Below are 22,992 nucleotides of genomic sequence, written 5' to 3' on the forward strand. Positions count from 1 at the left end.
TATTCAGTCATATAATCCCAGATTTGTACTTATCTGAGTAATTTTTTCTTTTTTCTAGGTTGCTGCCAGGACACAGCTACTATAGGTAGTATAAGTTTATTACCTTTCTTTACAGCTTGGCTCCAGTCCTAACACTGATGGCTCACAAATAGATTATTATGCTTATGTTGAGCTCTGTGAAGCTCCACACAACACATGCCATCAATTGCAGGAGAAAAGCCTTTGTTTTTGATTAGTGGAACCTCGGAGATACTGAGTTTAAAAGCTATATTTTGCCCTGCTATTTTGATAATTTGAATTCAATATATCTGAATGTTTGAACATCTTTAAGGGAGTTTCTCTCAACATATCTGCACCTTGAAAATGCATAGTGTTTTCTTACATCAGGAAAGTGTATGTCTCTTCCTTTGTAGATTTGAGCGTATACATACTAAGAAAGGGGACTACAGCAAGTCTTTAGCATCATACCAGGAGGAGGTAGATGATTTAGCAACCTTGGAAGTACTGGATGAGGTAATATATTTAATTTATTAAATTTTCTTGGAAAATGGTGCTCAGATAAGAGCCAAAAGAGAGTGCTATATTTTTAGATTAACCAACCTGTTTTTTTGATGAGCCTACATTCCCACACGTTAATTTCACAGGAGTCCATGGTACTTTACAAAGTCCTGCTATATCGTAGAATGTGAGATGAGATTTGTTGTGTCTGGAGTCGTGCCATCTTAATGCCAAAATATCCGCCAGGGCAAGATCAGGAGTGGGTATAAATTGGCATAGCACCTCTGACTTCAATGAAGCCATGCCAGTTTACTCCAGCCAAGCATCTGGTCCATGATGATGGTTTAACTTTAAGACAGGACACCATATCTATTTCCAGCTTCATTGGGAGTTATCCCAGCTTAATAGCAGCACTTCATCATAGGCCAGATTCTTTTCTGGCATAGTAGCATCATTGAAGTCTTTGGTGCTGTGCTGGATTACACCAGCTCAGGATCTGGCCACGTAAGAGCGTCTTTTGCCGCATTTTAGATACTTAAAATAGTCTTGTTTGCCCAGGTTTGAAAAGTGGATTGTTATTGTGATGGGTAACGTGAAGGGAGAAGAGTGCTGTGACCAACCAATCTGCTTTTAAAGCTCCTGAGATGCTACTTAACAATATCCCTGTTGCATTTTATGTATCTCCTTTTTGCCAGGGAATGCAATAATAGGGCTTAAATCTCCTCTTCCTCTAACTTGACAATAGGACAACTCCATTTTCATCAGTGGAGTTACCTCAGATTTACCCTAGCATATATGAGAGAGAGAATAATCAGGCCACAAGGCTCTGTCCGCAATTCAGAGGCGGTGAATGGATATGGGTGAAATGCCAGTGTTGCTCCGCTGAATAGTTAAGGGACTGTTATACATGAGAATAAAATTCATAATCCCCATTGACAAATTAAACTTCACTGACATATCTATGATTAGAGAGCCCTGTACTTGGATCCACTGTAGACATACTGTGAGTACTGCATAATAATAGTGCTGTATGTCTCTAAAGCACTGTGCAAACATTAGCTAATTAATAGTACAGTAGTTAAGCTAATCAAGGCTATTCATCTAATGTGTAGGACTCCCATCCAAATATTTATTTACATCCAGAATAACCATATGCTGTTTGCCAAGGAGTACATTCAGTGAAAGCCATGCCATGATCATAAAGGGAGATAATATTCAGTATATTGAAAGGCATGGCTCAAAACAAGAGAGAGGATAGTTTTTCAAGCCTATGAAATGATTTCATCACGTCTTTTCTGTGAGAATAAGTGTTACCATCTCAATTGCAGTTTCTTGAGTTTCCCCTATTTTTTTTCTTCTTTCAAATACAGACAGTTCAATTCTCAATTGTATCAGATTTACACTCAGCACAATTTGGGGAGATGGTGACCCTAAGAAACCTGTTCACTTCTGATGCTGCGGATTGAAACATCATCCTGTGTAACTTAGACTACACCTACACTGCAAAGTTATTTTGGAATAAGCTATTCCTGAATAGTCATCCTGAAATAGTTTATTTAGAAAAAGAACGACTACACTGCACGGAGGTCTCAAAGTTAGTCTGAGGCAGGCTTCCCTAATGTAGACATCCTATGTCAATTTAGAGCCCCAGGAGGACTAACTTAGGCCCTTGTTAGGGGCTATTTTGAAATATAAGTGGAGCATCTACATATGCCTTATTTTGAAATGGCTATTTCAGAATAGGTGATATTCTTCATAGAATGAGGTTTACAGAAGTTGGAATAAGCCGTTATTCTGAAATAACTTAGCTGTGTAGACACACTCTTAGAGTAGCTTCAAGGCTGCTCTAAATTACCCCAGGCTACAGCCAGCTATTGCCTCCATTAGGGATTTGACAGAGCACCCTGGTTTGCCTCTTTTTCTGCGTCCTCTATAGAAAAGAAGGGTGGGACAAGTGGCTTACCTTTTCTGTGATGGGAGAAATCAGCTTCCAGTTTAGGGCAACTTTCTGGGTGCTTTTTACTGCTGAGGCAGTAAAAAAAGGACATAAAAACAGATGAAGAGGTGATTCCAGAATATGTCCAAACAAGTATCTATCTGTTTACATTTGCAGATGCTTAGCCTACTCCAAGGAGTGCACATTTATAAGGCTTCAGCGAGCTCCAGACAAATGGGCTTCTATGTCTCTATGATCAAACCTGAGGAAAAAAAATCTGAGAACTTAGAATGGCAGATCTGAATTCAGGCTAGCAATCTTACATGATGAGAATCCTTGGGTAGGGAGTTTAAAAAGAGAAATGAGGGAGTCCTACATGAATAAAATTGATTGTTTCTAAATGTTAATTAGTTTATCTTTGTACAGTGCTCTAAAGATATGCATTTATGTGATTCATAGGAGATGGAGATACAAAAATATTGTGGCCTCTGAATGCCCCCATGTTTAAAAGTACTAGCATGCTTCTGAGCATTAACTTGAACATGACTTGGTTTTCCTATTCTTTTTTACAACAGAACACAGTAACAGAGCAGTTGCAGAAGAGCTATGCCAGGGATCAGATCTACACATATGTCGGAGACATTCTCATTGCTGTCAATCCATTTAGGAACTTAGACCTTTATTCTGCACAAGTACGAAGAAAGAATTTCAAATGTGTTTTGCTTGTAGTGATTTCCAGTGAAATTTGAAAATTAATATTAAATATTGAGTAATATTAAATCATCATAAATGGTATAACATCTAAGTAACAGGATTATCAGTAAAAATCATCACCTAGCATGTACATGGGCATATATTTTTATATAAATGGTTTCATTACTACCTGCTGAATTCCTGAGAAAATTTCTCTCTCATGCACTCTCTTTTTTTATACACACACACACACACACACACACACACACACACACCAAAGCCTCCTGCAAGGAGGTTTAACGGTAGTTCAAATTAGGAGCTTTAATTCGAACTACCTAGTCCATGCCGCGTGTAGCCGTGGGCAGGTAGTTCAAACTACGGGGCATTTAAAAATGGTGGCACCCAGGAACATGCAAATAAAGCCCAGGCTTTAAATCCCAGGCTTTATTTGCAAGTTCGAATGCCTACATTAGCCACCCTAGTTCGAACTAGGGTGGCAGTGTAGACATACCCTAAGAGCTTGGTTTTCCCATTTGTCTCCATTTTACACCAGTGCATTTGGTGTTACTTGCACAAAGTGTGATAGATATAATGGTCTAGATCAAACAAAATGTTGTCATTGCATGTTATCAGTTATGGCAAGTAAAAAACATCTGCCAACCACATAAAATATACCAAAATACTCAATGGGTATATGAAAAGAAAATGTATGAAATGTTAAATTAATGATTTGTATATAAAACACACATTCTTGATCTGATTATTTTGATTTCATAGTTTACATAATCAAGGCATGGTGAGATTTCAAAGTATACCAGTTCATTATTAATAATATTTAAAATCGAATACAAAAGATCCATTGACTCACTATATAGTTACAGATTGAACATCTCTAGTGCAGCACTCTTGGGACCTGACTGGTGCTAAACCAGAGAATTTGCCGAACCAGGGAGATCAATATTGTCTAGCAGTATTACCCAGGGGCAGATGACCGTTTTGCGGGGCCCCGGGCAGCATAATTCCATGGGGCCCCCCCTTTGACACGGCGCATGCGCAGTGACACCATGCGCATGCGCAGCGGCACCATGGCACATGCGCGGGGCTTTCTGAAGCACGGGGCCCGGGGCGGCCGCCCCATTCGCCCTGCCCTGTATCCACCCCTGGTATTACCAATACTACCACTGCTTACTGCGCTTTTAGAAAACATTTAGGGGTAAATTAGAGCTAAATAACATCACAAAACACTGAGAGCTAGGACTAGTGGCTGTAAACAAACTTTATGGGACTGTGAGAAAGTTGGCCATAACCATGAGAAGTGCAGAGCCAGCTAATTGAAATCATGCTGAACCACAGATGTTGCTGGACCAGAGCGTGCTGGACTAAAGGTTCAACATGTACTATAGTAATAATTTTTATTTATAAGCCTCTCTATAAATGTGCTTAGGATGTGTCACAGCAATAAATAAATATAATGAAAACATGATAAAATAATACAAAGATAGATATGAAAGAAACATCTGCTGTTTTCTCACCCTCAGCATTCTAAACTGTATATTGGAGCAAAACGCACTGCCAATCCTCCCCACATCTTTGCTGTGGCTGACATTGGATACCAATCCATGGTAACATACAATTCAGATCAGGTAAAGATATTTAATTCCACAGTCAGATTTCTAATCCATACCCTTAGCTTTGCAGAGAGCAGGGCCGGATTAAGGAGGAGGCTAGCTGGGCAGCTGCCTGGGGTGCCAACCTATGGGGGTGCCTGATGGTAGCTGTAAGGGGCGCTGAGTGGCTGGCGCAGCGCCCCTTAGAGCTGCCATCAGGTGCTGTGTGCCCGATTGCAGCTGTAAGGTGCGCAGAGCACTAGGGGGTGGGGCTGCACATGCGCCGTGCGCCCGGGGGCAGAGCCATGCATGCGTTGCATGCCCGCTGCCTGGGGCACAGGAATGGCTCGAGCCAGCCCTGGCTGAGAGGGATGCAATGAGGGCAAATGGACATCTGCTCTTATCATCTTCAGTGTATTATCATTTCTGGAGAAAGTGGAGCTGGCAAGACACAGAGTGCCCACCTCCTCGTTCAGCAGCTCACAGTTTTGGGAAAGGTATGTTTAAGCAGATACTCCCTCAAGTCTTTCTAAAGCCTGAAACCTTAATAGATTTGGAACATAACCTTAACTAACTTGCAGTATTTTTAGAGGCCCCAAATGCCTTAATTCTGCATTGGAATCTGCTAGCAGAGAGTTGAGGATACAACATTGAAAGGTGTTATAGCCCAAAACAAACTTTGGAGTATCAGTGTCCCAGCTCAGTGTCCCAGCTCCTGCCTTAGCCCATCTGGAAATATTGAAATGCTATAAAAGATTACATAGCACAGTGAAAGTTATACTCTTCCTGGGCAATCTTCTTCCTTAGGGAATGTCCTAACATTTCCCAAAATGTACTTTGTAGGATTCTTTTTCACCTCACGTAAGCATAGATTGTTGTCAGGGTTACTGTCTTTCCATGTGATTCAGACTAGAAAGGCTGACTTCATGATTTGGATCCTTAAAGCAAATCACAAGTATGCCAAATGCCTGAGTTTGGGTCACATCTGGAGAGTTTTGCATACTAAAGGCAATGAGCAATGGCACATTCAGCAAGTAAAGGTCACAGCACTAGGATGTCTTGTTAAGCCTGCAGGAGTGTCTCCCTTAGAAGACAAGTAGGAAGATGGATATCTAATGGGGAAAAGAATTGCCTAATATTAAGAGAAGAGTTAAGAAATATAAGAAATATTAAGAAAACACAAAGAGTGTGCTGAAAATGAGTGCATGGGTGAATTCCTGGCCCCACTGAAGTCATTGGGAGGCTTGTCATTGAGATCAGTGCATCCAGGATTTCACTCTGTCTCTCGCCCTTGTTTCAAGCATATACTAAATCAGTCTGAGGCACTTCTTTACCATGGTGGTGACTGAGGTATAAAAACTTGGGATGGATGGATGGATGGATGGAAGTTCAGGCTACAGCTCAGCAAGGTACTGAAGCGTCCACACAGTTTTAAGCACACAGCAGTCCCATTATGTAAGCATTGACATGCTTAAAGCTAGGTATGTGTTGCTGAACTGGAGCCTTTGTGGGCAGAAAAAAAAGAAAGAAGGGAATGCTTTCTCATTACAGAGAGCTAATGTTTATTGTGATACTTAAATAAAGATTCCAGAAGTACACAGAACAGACAAACTATAACTCTCAAAAACCAAATGTAGATGGAAAGGCCCATTAGAAAAGAGTTATTTTGAGATTATTCTTGTTTTAAGCAATGCCTTTTCTGTATGTTGACATTTATATCTAGGCTAATAATAGGACTCTCCAGGAGAAGATACTCCAAGTGAACAATCTTGTAGAGGCATTTGGAAATGCGGGCACTATTATAAATGATAACTCCAGCAGATTTGGAAAGTACTTAGAAATGAAATTCACTTGTGGAGGAACCGTAGTAGGAGCTCAAATTTCAGAATACCTTCTTGAAAAATCCAGAGTTGTCCATCAGGCTGTGTAAGTAAAAAAGAACAATCGACCCATTTAAATTAAACAAAACTGATGTGCAATGTGCAAAATCTTTAAGATTAACATGGTTTTTATCCCTTTCAAATAAACAACAGGTTGATAGGTTCTAAAGATATAACTTAAATAAAAATAACTTATGGTATATTTTATTACATTTTGGTTTACTTAAACAGATCTGTTTTTAAGATATTCTTGCATATTTTGTACTGCAAAAAGGATGAATGTATGTTGGCAGAACTAAGGTCATTGTAGTAGTCTTAACTATAAATTTCCTTATGTGTGTGGGTTTAAATTAAAGCCTTAATATTCTGTTAAATATATTGTTTGGACTAAATTTCATTTACTTTTCCCTTTAGTAAAGTAATTTATATGCAAAATATTTGGTTAAATCCTGGAAATTCAAATAGAATTTTGGAGTATGAATCAAGCACATGCATATATTTAAGAGTATGTGTAATAATATAACAAATAATAGAGAAATTTGAAACATTTAATTGAATACATTAATATGAAACCCGAACAATATCAGCTGCTTGTTTTCACATATAGTAATTAAAGTACAAAACAAAATGAGATATATTTTTGTCATTAACAATAATTAATGGCAAAAGATTAATAGTTGGCATAAGGAAATCTTGCCCCCAATTCTAATTTTAATGTTTCCCCCACTAACCAAACCTAAAGGTGTTTTGATTCTATGAGAGCCTGTTACATAAAGCAGCTGTGTAACACACATGGCTACCTCTGTTTCCTCTAAGTTGATTTAACAAATACACAATTTAAAGTTGGGCCCCATTTTATTAAATGCTATCATTGACACTTTTTCCCCAATTGAACTTCAGTTATAGGATCTTGGATTTTTCAGAATAAAATCAGCCTTTTACCCTCCTAAAATAATGGCTTTTATTGAACTTTTTTCCATGGACTTGCTGATTTCTGATGAGGACAGTGGTACCACTTAAATAGGATGTCAGTATAATGTGCTTATGTTTACTCATGTGCTTAAATACTTTTCTGAATCAGAGTCAAATCTCTTAACACCTTGCAGGATCAAGCCCATTATGAGACTGCAGCTTTACCCAGGAGGAAAGATTTGAACAGTTAATTCAAATCAATTACTCTGGGCACAGGTAATTTACTAAGGCAATTTCCAGGATCTGACCCAGTATTTACTTATTGTATCAGACAATACAACACCACATTTAATTACTTCTGCATCCTCTGCATTGTTAGATAAGACAAAAAAGTTTGCATATTTATAATCATGGCACCAAGTATGCAGCAGATATAAACTGGTGGAACTCCATTGACTTGAGTAAAATTACGTCAATTTACAGCAACAGATCTGACTCACTATTTGTAACAATATCTAACAATAGCAGCAATGCCACTAATAAATCTAGCAGTACAGCTTTGTTACTCAAACAAATAATTCCTTTTGTTGTTTTAGGGGAGAGAAAAATTTCCATATTTTTTATTATATCTATGCTGGTTTAGCAGAAAAGAAGAAACTGGCACATTATAAACTGCCAGAGTATAAGCCACCCAGGTAATGAAATTTCTTTTTACATAAATGGATTACTAAAATATACATTGTAGTTGGCTCATTCTCATTTGGATTATAATTCTTCATTCCTCAAACCTTTCAGGTACCTGCAAAATGACCATCTCCGAACAGTGCAAGATTTTATGAATAATAGTTTCTATAAGTCTCAGTTTGCATTAATTGAGCAATGCTTCAAAGTTATAGGTTTTACAATGGAGGTGAGTGCTCATAATATTTCAATCTTTCATTTTTCAAACATCTTCCTATGCTTCTTCCTGTGACAAGAGGCAATGAAGGGAGAATGTATTCAAAGAATGTAATTAATTTCCTTCATTATGTTGCTCACTTCGGCTATGATTCTTGGACATTTTTGGATATTCTGTGGTCAGTTTGTTATTTTACATTACCCATTTTAATTCTTTTGGAAGCTTCTAAGCATCTATATACAATAAAGTTTTATTATTCATTAATACTGTTAAATTAGTGGACATAACACAGCTGAATATTTGAAAAAATATATTTACAAAATAAGTGTATAGAAAATGTCTGTAGCCATTAATAAGACTATAACTTTAGCTTGTTTAGTGTAAGCTTTATTCGCTTTTTAAAATAGTTTGAAATAAGCAGTCTTTGGCAAAGATAGTTGAAATGCATTAGATGGCCCAAACCTGTCATGTCAGGATGAGTCTGATCAGTGACCACTTATTTGATCTATTCTTCTTTCTTATCTCTTTTCATGGATGTGTAGGCCACTGGTCCTCCCATATAAGCCTGTACCACGTATAATTACAATAAATTTCAGTCTGTTTCTTTTTAATGTCTCCCTTCATCAGATGCTTTGAAACAAGGAAGTTCTTATACCTTTATTATAAGAACTTCATTATAACATTGCTAGTTATGGTGATTAATATTTCTCAGAATACTGAACAAGACACGGTGCCTAGTTCTAGAGTAGCAAGTCCAACAAGAAGGAGGTACTAAAAGGCAAATCTATTAAAAAATAGAATGTTAGTTTACAAAAGAAGATCTGAGAGTTTTCTGAAATTCTAAGTGTGAGACTTTTCACAGGTCTAGTTTGGATGAGAAAGATACACATGGCTGAGAATGTGTTAAAATTCACTATGCCATCATTAAGGGGTAGGATTTTAACTCTGAGGAAATTTGTGAGAACCTTTTCTGCTATGTTTTAATAATATTTTTCTGGCTGCTTTGCCATTAGTGATGCATTTATTTCTTACATGACTTTGGAAAACTAGTTTTTTTCCCCATGGAAAATTTTGAATTTTTTGCAAAAAAATTAAAATCATAAGCAATATTATCTGCTATTTTATAGCACTGGAGTTGTTGATAAGTATCTCACGTCATGCACCGTGGTTTTCCCTCTTGAGAGAGGTGATACATCATGGCAATTACATGGAATCATGGGAGATGAATTCCAAATGGAGAGCATGGTCTATAAAGGAGAGTGGGAGCATCAGACACCTTAACTACAACGTTCATGAGGCACTGTCGTGGTATTTAAAAATCCAAATAAATCATATTTAGGAATACATTTTTGACAAAAAAAATTATTTTTTTTCAATGGGAAGAGGATACATTTGCCAAAAAATTCATTTTATTTGAAAATCCAATTTTCTGTTTGAAAATTTTCTATCAAAATTGTTTTTAATCAGGCCCATTACCTGCCTTGCTGAAAACCTATATTGTATCCGAATCAGATGAAACTCATTAGCAGTAAAGCTGACATTTCATGTTTTTTCTGAGCTCTTTCTCATCTTTTTCCTATTGATAGTTATTCACAACTCTAGTGCACAAGTACGGCCCAAGGATCTCCTGTCAGCAGTATTTCCATCTTTTCAGAACTGACCTAAAGGAATGGGAAGGCACAGACTCACTCTCATAACAGGACCTCGTGAGGCATTGTATATACTATGAAGTTACACCAGCCTACTCCCGTTTTCCATTCTTAAACATTCATTTTGATTAATAAGAGCATTATCTGTATGTAGCAATAACCCTATATGGTCAAAAGGAGGAAGTGTCAGTTCTGATATACTGGAAGTCCACTGAGAAATGTGACTTGCCACATTGCTTACAATGTCAGCATGCATCTTCTGTTCACTTCGCTGAAGTTTGTGTGACAAGTATGCTTAGTTTCTGACTGGATGGGTAGGAGAGGCACAAAGAGTCTTCCTTGTTAAGTCTTCTATGTAGAATACAAGAGAGCATGGGCACTGATAGGGCTATTCCTCATGGAAGTGCTAGCCTCTGAAAAGTGGCAGGGTGCTCTTGTCTAACCGACTTCCATTGCAGCAGCAGAGAAGTCTGGGTTAAGAGGGGAGTGGATGCTATTGTCTTGAAAGGTAGCATAGCATCTGGAATCGTTGTACCTCCTGGAATTATTGTACCTAATCCAGGCATAATGTCTTCCCAGCACTGCCACTGGGACTGTGTGTTTCCACACCATGCCCTTTGCAGAACTATGGGTATATGCCAGGATCAAGGTCTGTACATGCAGAGACTGCTACATTTGTCCAGAGAAAGATGTTACATCAGAAAGCAGCTTTTCTATGGAAAGAAACAGTAACATTCCCCTAACCTTTGATGTTTCATGATGGTGCACAGAGGAGTTTCTATATGTCCATAATTCTTGTTTTATTAACAGGATTCGTGGACATAAGTTGTTTGCATCCTTACTAAAATACAGCAGAAATGTTTTTATAAAATCTCTTTTAAATTGGCTAGCATACTGTAATGGTAGCTACATACTCTATATTTTGCTCTCTGTCCTAAAGCCACTCTGTTTTACTTAAGGCTGTGTGACAAAAATAAGAGAAAAGGACTGCCTGAGTGCACAATAATCATTCTGTTCTAGACAGATTAAGCCAGATTTAACACCTACTGGAAAAGGGCACAAAAATATCAGTTGCTATACACATTATACAACAGAATGGCAAAAGTCAAGTTATCAATTTCTTTGAATTTCATTCACATTTTTAAGCTTGAAAAGCTCATTTACAGGCAGTCCCCGGGTTACATGGATCCGACTTACATCGGATCCCTACTTACAAACGGGGTGAGGCAACCCCGCACTAGCTGCTTCCCCCCAGCAGACCAGGGAGACACGAAGCTAGCACACCCTCCCCTCCTCCCAGCAGACCAGGGAGACGCGGAGCAGCTTTTCTCATCAGACACCTCAGCTTGAGAATAAAGGACTGAGGGAAGTGAGGTGTGGGAGAATAAAACTGAGCTCTGGAGAAATGTTTGGCTAGAGTTTCCCCTGCAATATGTACCAGTTCCGACTTACATACAAATTCAACTTAAGAACAAACCTACAGTCCCTATCTTGTACGTAACCCGGGGACTGCCTGTATATACATACCGTGCAACAATCATCTTAAGAGTAACTTTTAGAGTGAGCTTTTTTAGTTGGCTTTGGAGTAACTGGAATAATTCTTACTAAATACTGGATTTGTGCTGGATTCACTTCCAAAATAAGATCAAATATTTTGGAGCAATCAAAGATAATTAAGGATTAATGATTGTATGTGAATAATTGAGGCCAGGATGTTACAAAATGTTATAATATATAATGCTGTGGAGTGATGGGTAACATATCTGATAAAATGCTTATCCTGTACTTTTGCACCCTTAAGAAAAATAATAGCCCAAAAATCTACTTTAACCCTAGTCTACATTACAGAATCTAACACTGTTAGACTCTGCTTAGGAAATGACCAGAAATAATCAAATATGGATATGGATATTCAAGTTTACATCTTAGATCAAAGCCAAAATCACAATGAAATCACGACTCTATCACTATTACAACTTTATTTATCAATCATTATTATGTAAGGTCACTTAGGGTGTATCTAAACTACATGGCTCCACTGATGGAGCCATGTAGATTAGGTTGATCGGCAAAGGGAAATGAAGCCGCGATTTAAATAATCGCGGCTTCATTTAAATTTAAATGGCTGCCACGCTGAGCCGACAAACAGCTGATCAGCTGTTTGTCGGCTCAGCGCGCTAGTCTGGATGCTCCCCTGCCGATCTGAAAGCCCTTTATCGACCTCCCCGTTATGCCTTGTAGGATGAGGTTTACCAGGGAGGTCGATAAAGGGCTTTCATGTCAGCAGGGGAGCGTCCAGACTAGCTCGCTAAGCCGACAAACAGCTGATCAGCTGTTTGTCGGCTCAGCGCGGCAGCCATTTAAATTTAAATGAAGCTGCAATTATTTAAATCGTGGCTTCATTTCCCTTTGCCGAACAAACAAATCTACATGGCTCCGTCAACGGAGCCATGTAGTTTAGACGTACCCTTACTGTATATGTGACCTAAAATTTACACTGCAATTACAAACATTGGCCCAGATCAGAAAAAAGTCCCCATTCAGGATGCTTAAGTTAAAATCATTGGGATTTAGGCGCAAGCTTAAAATGAAGTATGTGTTGAAACTGCTATTGTGAATACAGATGAGCTTAAGAACATGAATAAGTGCTTCCCAATAAGGGTAGGAGAGAGGTTCTGGAGGCCAAATTTAGGCTGCTAGGAAAGAGATTGAAATCCAGGGCCTCTATGGTAGCGTTCTCTGGAATGCTTCCAGTTCCACATGCAGGGCCAGGTGGGCAGGCAGAGCTTCAGAGTCTCAATATGTGGATGAGATGATGCTGTAGAAAGGAGGGTTTTAGATTTATTAGGAACTGCGAAAACATTTGGGATAGGGGGAGCTTATATGGGAAGGATGGGCTCCACCTAAACCAAAATAGAACCAGACTGCTGGCACTTAACATTAAAAAGGTTGTAGAGCAGTTTTTAAACTAAGGGCTGGAGGAAAGCCGACCGGTGCGGAGGAGCACATGGATCAGACAGAGACATGTATTATGGGAGGTTCTATTAATAGAGATGCTCTATGTTCAGGAGGAGAGGATGGAAGTATGGGTCAGATCAGATGAGACACAATCAAATGAAAAAGAGTCTAGCACATCAAGAAATGGCAGACAGATAAATAGTGACAAGTTATTAAAGTGCTTATACACAAATGCTAGAAGTCTAAATAGTTAAATGGGTGAACAAGAATGCCTTGTTTTAAAGGAGAATACTGATATAATAGGCATTGTGGAATGAGGACAATCAATGGGACACAGTCATACCAGGATACAAAATATATCGGAAGGACAGAACAAGTCATGCTCGTTGGGGAGTGGCACTACACATGAAAGAAAATGTAGAATCAAATGAAGTAAAAATCTTAAATGAGCCAAATGTTCCATAGAATCTCTATGGATAGGAATTCCATGCTCCAATAATAAGAATATAGCAGTAGAGGTATATTATCGACCACTGGATCAGGACAGTGATAGTGACTATGAAATGCTAAGGGAGATTGCTATCAAATTTAAAAACTCAATAATAGTGGAGGATTTCAACTATCCCTATATTGACTGGGTACATGTCACCTCAGAATGGGATTCAGAGATAAAATTTCTTAATACCTTAAATTACTGCTTCTTGGAGCAGCTTGTTCTGGAACCCACATGGGAAGAGGCTATTCTAAATATAGTCCTAAGTGAAGCGCAGGATCTGGTTCAAGAGGTAAATATAGCTGGACCACTTGGAAACAGTGACCATAATATAATAAAATTTAATATCCCTGTAGTGGGAAAAATACATCAGCAGCCAAACGCTGTGTCATTTAATTTCAGAAAGGGGAACTGCACAAAAATGAGGTAGTTAGTTAAACAGAAATTAAAAGGTACAGTGACAAAAGTAAAATCTCTTCAAGCTTCATGGAAACTTTTCAAAGACACCATAATAGAGGCCCAACTTAATGTATACCCCAAATTTAAAATCACAGTAAGAGAACCAAAAAAGTGCCACCGTGGCTAAACAACCAAGTAAAAGAAGCAATGACAGATAAAAAGACATCTTTTAAAAAGTGGAAGTCAAATTCTAGTGAGGAAAATAGAAAGGACCATACCTTTGTCAAATTAAGTGTAAAAATATAAGAAAAGCCAAAAAGGAGTTTGAAGAACAGCTAGCAAAAAATCAAAAAGTAATAGTAAAATGTTTTTTAAGTACATCAGAAGCAGGAAGGCAGCTAAGCAACCATTGAGGCCCTTGGATATTCAAGATGCTAAAGAAGCACTCAAAGATGATAAAGACATAGCGGAGAAGCTAAATGAATTCTTTGCTTCAGTCTTCACAGCTGAGGATATTGGGGACTTTCCCAAACATGAGCCATTCTTTTTAGGTGACAAATCTGAGAATTGTCCAAGAATGAACTGTCATTAGAGAAGGTTTTAGAACAAATTGATCAACTTAACAGTAACAAGTCACCAGAACCAAATGGCATTCACCCAAGAGTTGCGCAAGAACTCAAATGTGAAATTATGGAACTATTAACTGTGATTTAGTGATAGAGATGTAGCCGTGTTAGTCCTGTGTTTTAACTGTGATTTGTAACCTATTCTTTAAATCGGCTTCCATATCTTTCATGATTGGAAGATAGCTAATGTGACACCAATATTTAAAAAGGGTTCTAGCGGTGATCCTGGCAATTACAGACCGGTAAGTCTAATGTCAGTATTGGGCAAATTAGTTGAAACTATAGTGAAGAATAAAATTGTCAGACACCTGGCTTAATATAATTTGTTGGGGAAAAGTCAATATGGTTTCTGTAAAGGAAAATCATGCCTTACTAATCTGCTAGAGTTCTTTGGGTGGGAGGGGTCACAAACATGTGGACAAAGGGGGATCCAGTGGAGATAGTATACTTAGATTTCCAGAAATCTTTTGACAAGGTCCCTCACCAAAGGCTCTTAAATAAAGTAAGTTGTCATGGATAAGAGGGAAGGTCCATTCGTGGACTGAAAACTGATTAAAGGGTAGGAATAAATGTTATCTAACTAGTGGGATCCTCCAAGGATCTGACCTGGGACCCATCCTGTTCAACTTATTTATAAATGATCTCGAGAAAGGGGTAAACTGTGAGGTGGCAAAATTTGCAGATGATACTAAACTGCTCAAAATATTTAAGACCAGTGCAGACTGTGAAGAGCTTCAAAAAGATCTCACCAAACTAAATGATTGGGAAACAAAATGGCAAATGAAATTTAATGTTGATAAATGTAAAGTAATGCACACTGGAAATAATAATCCCAACTATATATGATGGGGACATCCAAGTGGCAGTCAAAAAAGCAAATAGGATGTTAGGAATCATTAAAAAAGGGATAGAGAATGAGACCAAAAATATCTTATTGCCTCTATATAAAACCACGATATGCCCACATATTGAATACAGCATACAGATGTGGACACCTCATCTCAAAAAAGATATATTGGCATTGGAAAAGGTTCAGAAAAGGGCTTCAAAAATGATGAGTGGTTTGGAACGGATCCCTTATGAAGAGAAATTTAAAAGACTTGGACTTTTCAGTTTAGAAAAGAGGAAACTAAGGATATGGATAGACTACAAGAGTTTTTCCGGGATACTGGAGGTACCCCAGGAAAACTCTTCCGCGTCCAGAGACGCATTTACTCTTCTGTTTTTTTTCCCGGAAGAGCAAATGCACTCTTTTGGAAACCCAAAAGAGGTGGGGGGGGCTTCGACAGAGAGGGGGTTCTGACATTTGGCCCAGTCTAGACTGGCCATATGTCAGAAAAGCCTCTTCCGACAAAAGGATCAAATAAAGCTACGTAAAATGTGTAGTGCATTTTGCGTATATTTTTTTGAAAAAAAGCGGCAGTGTAGCCATACCCTGGGGGGGGGGGGGAATATGAAATCTATAAAATCATGACTGGTATGGAAAAAGTGAATAAGGAAAAGTTATTTCCTTATTCCCACAATAAAAGAATTGGGGGTCACCAAATGAAATCAATAGGCAGCAGATTTAAAAGAAACAAAAGGAAGTTTTTCTTCACTCAGCACACTGTCAACCTGTGTAACTCCTTGCCAGATGATGTCGTGAAGACTAGGAGCTTAACAGGGTTCAAAAAAGAGCTAGATAGATTCATGGAGTTTAGGTCCATCAATGGCTATTAGCCAGGATGGGTAGGAATGGTATCCCTAGCCTCTGTTTCTCTGGAGGTGGGTGACAAGGGAGGGATCACATGAGGATTATCTCTGGGGCATCTGGTATTGGCCACTGTTGGCAGACAGGATACTGGGCTAGATGGACCTTTGATCTGACCCAGTATGGTCATTCTTACATTCCCTTAACGAGAACTCTATATGGTCTGATTCTTCTTCCACTGAAGCAAGGTTTCCATTGACTTCAGTGGATGCATGAAATTAGGCCTGTGTAAGACTCGTTTTTGGTTACAAGAAGCTTCCAGTCGTAGGGCTTGATGATGCTTTCAGGCATACCAAGGAGTTGTATGGGGTTGCTCTTGAACTCTCTGGTGCATAGAGGGAAAAGCAGAACCACTATGGCATCCCGTTATAAGATTCAGCCTGTTCTGACCTGCATGCTGCTGAACTTCTAAGCTATTGAAGAAGTCAGGTTAAGTGCATTCCCCTTCTTCCTTGTCTCCTATTTGGTGCCAGGCATCTCCGGAGGACTAGGATTAGAATATGGTGTGAGGATTTACTGGTGTGGACAATGGGGTAGATGTATTCCTAGAAGAGAGTATATGGTGGACATGAAGAATGAGACTGTTCCAGATGTGGGAGGCAGAGTGCTGTAAGGTATGGAGTGTAAAAAGGGAGCAGTAAAGCCAGAGGACCAGGAGGAGCACAGCCTGAGGAGAGTAAGATGGAATGAGAACAAAAATAGAGAGGGAGATAAAGATTGAGCCAGACCTTAAAATCAAGAACAAAGATCTTTAATTAGACATCAAAGAGGAAGCCCGTGAAGTGGGCCAAAGAGAGAAGTGCTTTGGTTTTGCTGATGGATAGAGGAGAGCTTGATGAAAATTTAATTATACTGAGAAGGAATTCCCAACCTTGTCAAGCAATTGCATTGATTTGTTGAATCTGGTCCAGAAAAATCTGTGATCACATGGAGCACTCATGTGGAAAAATTGGAGAGAAAAAGGGCAGCGGGAAGAGGAGTCCAACTGGTGGACAGGAGCAGGGGTCAGCCAGGAAACCAGCAACAGAGGGGTAAGCAGCCAGGAGTGGAGCCAGGCTGATGGCAGGGGAGGTGGCAGCATGTAGCAGAGCCTAGCTGGGGCCAGGAGAGGTGGACAGTGGCTAGGAGCCTGGTGGCAGGGACCCGGGCCAGGGCTGGGAGCAGGGGCCAGCAGCTGGGAGGGGAGCCCAGTGGCCAGGAGAGGGGAGTGCAGAGTTTGGGGGCCAGCAGCAGAGGGGCCTTCATTTACCCCCCTGGTCTAGCAAACTCCCTGGTTCAGGGCCAGTAAGATCTCAGATCCCAAGGGTTCTGGACAAGGAAGGTCCAACCAGTAGAACTATGTATGTCAGATGCTTTGATCATTGATCTGGTCAGTCAGTTATTCCTGTTCAGTTGTGTATGCTCGAGGAATGTCCAAGCTCCACAATAAATGAGGAGGCAGTCAATAGCAACACATTAGGGCCCAGTACAGATGCTTATCCTTAAGATATGGAAAAGGGGAGCTGAATAACAGTCATTGCAGCCTAAGGTCCAAATATAAAACTATAAATAACTATGTTTGAATCTCCTTTTCAGGAACTTGGAAGTGTATACAGTATTCTTGCTGCAATTTTAAATGTGGGTAACATTGAGTTTTCTTCAGTGGTATCTGAGCACATGATTGACAAGAGCAATATTTCCAACCCAGTCGCACTTCAGAATTGTGAGTTCTCTATTCTTTAAGATTAAATTTCTTTAACAGTTTAGCAGGCAGGAGATTTTATCACATTAGATTTATCTATAAAAACTGAATACCATTGGAAATTTTGCAGGACTAATTAAAATACAGGAGTTCAATTCATGCCCAAGCCACATAAATAAAAATGTATTTATGTCCGTACAAATTATTCAGTTTTTATGTCTGTCCACATATTTTATTCAGGTAGCATGACTGGTACTGGAGATATGTGAAAAGCAAAACTAAATGTTCATGATTTATACATTTTTGGGGAGATTTTAATGAAAAATTAGAATTTTTTTTATCAATTGTACCTCCTATAAGGTATGTCTAAACTGCACCCCTCTGCCGGCAGAGGAATGCAGATTAGGCTGGGCAAAATTGCTAATGAAGTGGGGATTTAAATATCCCACACTTCATTAGCATAAAAATGGCCACCGCTTTTTTGGCACGGAGCTTTGTCGGAGAAAAGCGGCAGTCTAGAATCTGATCTATCGCTAAAGAAAGCCTTTTCCGATAGATCCTATATACCTCATTTTACAAGGCATAATGGATCTATCAGAACAGGCTTTCTTTAGCCATAGATCAGCCTGTAGACTGCCGCTTTTCTCTGACAAAGCTCCGTGCCAAAAAAGCGGTGGCCATTTTTATGCTAATGAAGTGTGGGATATTTAAATCCCCGCTTCATTAGCAATTTCGCCCAGCCTAATCTGCATCCCTCTGCCAGCAGAGGGGTGCAGTCTAGACCTACCCATAGTGTTTATCTAGAGGAAGTAGAGCTGGGCTACCTGCCTTGTGGGTCACAATGGGCTTATAGTGGAAAAGCATCCACAGGGAAGCAGCTACTCCCCCTCTATGTATGGGTGGAACCTTGATGCTATCCCAACACACTGGCCAGCCTGGCTGAGCGGTCACTGAAGGGACAGTAATTTGCACTTGAGAAAGGGCTGGTGCACATTCCTTTTCCACCCAAAAGCAAGAAAGGAATTAGCTACAGGTTATGAATGAGTCCCTCATCTGCTCTTGGGGCAGCACAATTCCACATGGCCCCATAATCAGGACACATTGTAGTGTTAGGGTTCTTCCTGTGTTTTATTGTACTGTTACAATCCAGCCCTTAGAAATTAAGAAATTTCTTCTTCCTTCAAAATTATACCTGCAGATTGTGTGTATGTTTTAACACTACATTTGCTCACTTCTTAGGTGCTTCCTTGCTATGCATTCAGGCCGATGAGCTGCAAGAAGCTCTCACCTCCCACTGTGTGGTGACTCGAGGGGAAACCATTATCCGTCCCAACACTGTGGAAAAAGCTACTGATGTTAGAGATGCCATGGCCAAAGCGTTGTATGGACGTCTCTTTAGTTGGATAGTCAATCGCATCAATACCTTACTCAAGCCAGACAAACATTTAAGGTAAAAGGACATTTTTGCAATAGAAAAATTCTCTTTGTAATGGGAAATGTATGATTTATATAACTAACTGCTTTATATATTTTATAGAACATCTAAGAACTGAACATGCATGATATAATATTTTATTAGCTTGACCAGATTTGTAATAATTGGCTCTTAGAAATCCTTCCTTCCATCTGATAGCTTTTGCGCCTATGGTAACCATTTCTGATCATACACATTTTTCATTATTAGTATTCAGTAGACATATAGCAAATAGCCATAATGCTGTCATCTTGGCATTTCTCTATTGATTTACAGGGTGAAATTCTGATCTCAGTTATTCCCATGTAAATCAATAGTAAGCCAGATATTTTTCCTTCAGATTATTTACTCATACTACTTAAAGCCAACCCTGACATTCATTTGCAGGCTATACCCACACAGGCAAAGAACGGGGGATGGGCATGCAAATTAATCTGGTGAAGGAGTGGCATACCTTTGTTAATAAATCATGTAAATCAAGACTCTTCATATCAGTGAGTGGCAGGGGAGTTGGATGAATTTAAAACTGTCGGATTCAGAATAGACATAATATTTCAAACTGGCAAATCTGCATTTTTAATTTGAGAAATATATCAGGGAATCCATGGCTTCCGTTTTGTAGCCCTACAAACCCTCTAATCTTTAAAATAGTAACAGCCATAAATACCATTTTGATCAATGATTATTAAGTCAAAATACCAAACAGATTGAGCTGCATGGCTTGTTTATGGACATATCCCATCACTCTACCACTGAGCAGTCTTTAAGGGCTCCAAACCAATGGAACAAGCGTGATTCCACTGTAAAAGGGAAAGAGATGAGGATCCCCATCTGGTACCTAAAATACATGCAGTGTATGAATAACAGATGTGATCTTTGTGTCAGTGGTAATAAAATAGGCATTACTTGCTAAATTCCTATAATTACTTATTCAATACTTTTCCTTCAGACTTTTTGCTAGTAATATGAAAACTCAAATTTTCATACTTCAGTTTCTAAAGCTAGACTTCTAAATACCTGTTGCATTTACCTCATTGCGCATTTAACTCCTTAATATTTGAAGCTGGTATTTTGGTGCACAAGAATGAATCTAGGGGCCTCTCTGCAGACAATCTATTTTGAAAAATCAGCTTTACGCTTTATAAATAAATAATCTGAGGGAACAAATAACTAGTATCTAATTATAAACTTATTTTATTATCATAGAAACAAAGAGCAACTGTGTGCCACTTGTGAACCATACTCTACTTTTTCCAATAGGCTTAAAAGTGTTAAATATTAGTTTAAACCTAAAATTAGAAATTCTGTTTGTCTTTGCCAACTGAGTTTACCCACGCTTACAGTAAATACATTGTGTCTGGCACATACAGTCATCCTTAAATTTGAATATATTATTGCATTGCATATTAGAATCGATCATTCTATTAAGATTCATCTGATTTGGGCAAAACTCATCCTTATGTAACTCTCAGCATCAGTGATCAATTTGGCCTATTATTTATTTTCTTGAAGCAACAATGAAATTAGGCTCTATGTAAAATAATAGAGATAAAAATATGAAGAACTTTAATTTTTTTCAGTGAAAATGGTGGTGAGTTGAACATTGGGATTCTTGATATCTTTGGCTTTGAAAATTTCAAAAAAAACTCTTTCGAACAACTGTGTATCAACATTGCCAATGAACAGATTCAGTTCTACTTCAATCAGCATGTATTTGCCTGGGAACAGGTAGGTTTGGGAATATTTTATCAAATTGAATATAAAATACCTTATCCAAAAAAAGCTATAAACTCCGCCTCCTTCTTAAGAGGCCCAGAATAATAGACTATAACAGACTGCTTTTTGTCTTTACATTATGTGAAGAACAGTTGGACTGCTATTTGTAATTTAAATGTCCATTTAAAATGCATTAAACTTCAAATTTATAGTTTCTAGGCAACAGAGCACAGTGATAATGGGTTTGATTCAAATGCATTGCTGTTTTGTTGAAGAATAATGTGTACTATATAATTTATGGTTCAACAGCAAAAAGCAGAAATGTCATACAGTACATATTTTTTGAAGACTGACTTTCTTAATAGCATGCTAATGAGTTTTTTAACATTGAATTCCAATAATAAAAATCAGAATAATTGCAATTATTTGTATTTTATTTAAGAATTGGGTCTCCTAATCCAACTCATGGAAGATGTACTTAATTATACTATGTAATTTGATTTAAAAGCTGGAGGAAAAATTAGGTGTTGTAATTGCAAAAGCTAATGAACTTGAAAGGGTCAGTGGAAAAATGGTAAAAAGACCATAGAGTTTATAAAAGGATTAAATGGCAATTAAGTTAAACAGTTTTAAATTGCTCACCAATTCTCTTATTTGAGAACCCACATTTCAACAAAAAACGAAGTGCTACCAAATACTGTATGTCTTACGTAATCAATCCTCGCATTTTAGACTTAGAGGGTGAAAATCACTTTCTCTGCATTATTAGAGGACATTTTAGATGTATATTTTTTAAATACATTTTTGTCACCCTCCCTCATAATTTTTAATTACTCATATTAATGTAGTGCTTTTTCCCAACTGTTTTAGTCATTGTTGGTTTTGTAGATAGTAGAGAGATAAATTTGAGAGAACCATTCTCTCTCTCTCTCTCTCTCTCTCTCTCTCTCTCTCTCTCTCTCTCTCTTTCTCTCTCTCTATCTCTATCTCATGTGTTTGTGTATAAAGAAAAGGTAAATAGTACTTTGTGGTGGACATACTTCCAATTATTTCAAAAGCAGTACGATCTTGTGGAGTTAGCTGTTGCCTTTGGAGAGTGATTTATAGGTTCATGAAGAAGATTTTCCAGTTACAATAGTACGACCATCTTTGTCTTGGACCCCTCTAAGCCAAATATAGTTTAACTTTTTGGCTATGGCAAACACTTCAACAGGTTGTCTCCAAGCCTTCAGGTGCACCCAAGATATAGATCTCACAAGTCTAACTGGTTGGCTGCAGTTGCCTCTGGGATCTTAGAAAGTTTCATGGCCATGGCTTGAAGATAGAACAGCAGCAGATTGGAGGGTTCAAGCTCTGGGAGGGAGCTTGGGTGCAGGCTCTTGACTAGAGCAGGGGGATGGGGATGGGGAGTGCAAGGGAATGCAGGGTATGGCCACACCCACCCATAGTGGGGGAAAGGGAGCAGTTGCCCCAGGACCCAGTGATTCAAAGGGGCTTGGGACTACTGGCTGCTGCTACTGCAGCAGCAGCCAGAGCCCTGGGCCCTTTAAATCACTGCCGGAGTGCCATGCCATGTGCTCCATGCAGCTATGAGAACTAGAGGCAGAGCAGTGCCGTGCTCCAGGTGAGAAGAGGATTGCCTACCCCCAGTCTCATCCCTTCCACCTGAGGCCCCATCCCTTCTGGGAGCGCAGAGCTGGTCCCTTTCCCCACCTTGCCCAAGGACCTGCACATGCTGTCGGCTCCTCTGGGTGCAGCACTTACCTCAGGCATCTCCCAAAAGTGACCTGCACAGCCCTCTGTCAGTGGCTCCTAGGCAGAG

At 39.0% G+C, this 22,992-nt stretch overlaps 1 protein-coding gene across 4 annotated transcripts in view; it reads left to right on the plus strand.

The window, feature by feature from the left end:
* MYO3A (myosin IIIA) overlaps positions 1 to 22,992 on the plus strand; it is a 226,934-nt gene that overhangs the window by 118,746 nt on the left and 85,196 nt on the right. For all 4 annotated transcript variants that reach the window (XR_012902077.1, XM_006115285.4, XM_075922537.1 and 1 more), the window contains 11 exons: positions 59 to 85; positions 414 to 513; positions 3,010 to 3,126; positions 4,666 to 4,770; positions 5,148 to 5,231; positions 6,458 to 6,660; positions 8,123 to 8,221; positions 8,322 to 8,436; positions 17,875 to 18,001; positions 19,220 to 19,430; positions 21,035 to 21,182. Coding sequence is in view for 3 of the 4 variants with exons in the window: in XM_006115285.4 (XP_006115347.2) it covers positions 59 to 85; positions 414 to 513; positions 3,010 to 3,126; positions 4,666 to 4,770; positions 5,148 to 5,231; positions 6,458 to 6,660; positions 8,123 to 8,221; positions 8,322 to 8,436; positions 17,875 to 18,001; positions 19,220 to 19,430; positions 21,035 to 21,182 (1,336 nt within the window). In the remaining variant the exon portion in view is untranslated. The remainder of the gene's footprint in view (positions 1 to 58; positions 86 to 413; positions 514 to 3,009; positions 3,127 to 4,665; positions 4,771 to 5,147; positions 5,232 to 6,457; positions 6,661 to 8,122; positions 8,222 to 8,321; positions 8,437 to 17,874; positions 18,002 to 19,219; positions 19,431 to 21,034; positions 21,183 to 22,992) is intronic.

The sequence above is a fragment of the Pelodiscus sinensis genome, chromosome 2, assembly GCF_049634645.1.
Source record: "Pelodiscus sinensis isolate JC-2024 chromosome 2, ASM4963464v1, whole genome shotgun sequence".
NCBI classification, from domain to species: domain Eukaryota; kingdom Metazoa; phylum Chordata; order Testudines; family Trionychidae; genus Pelodiscus; species Pelodiscus sinensis.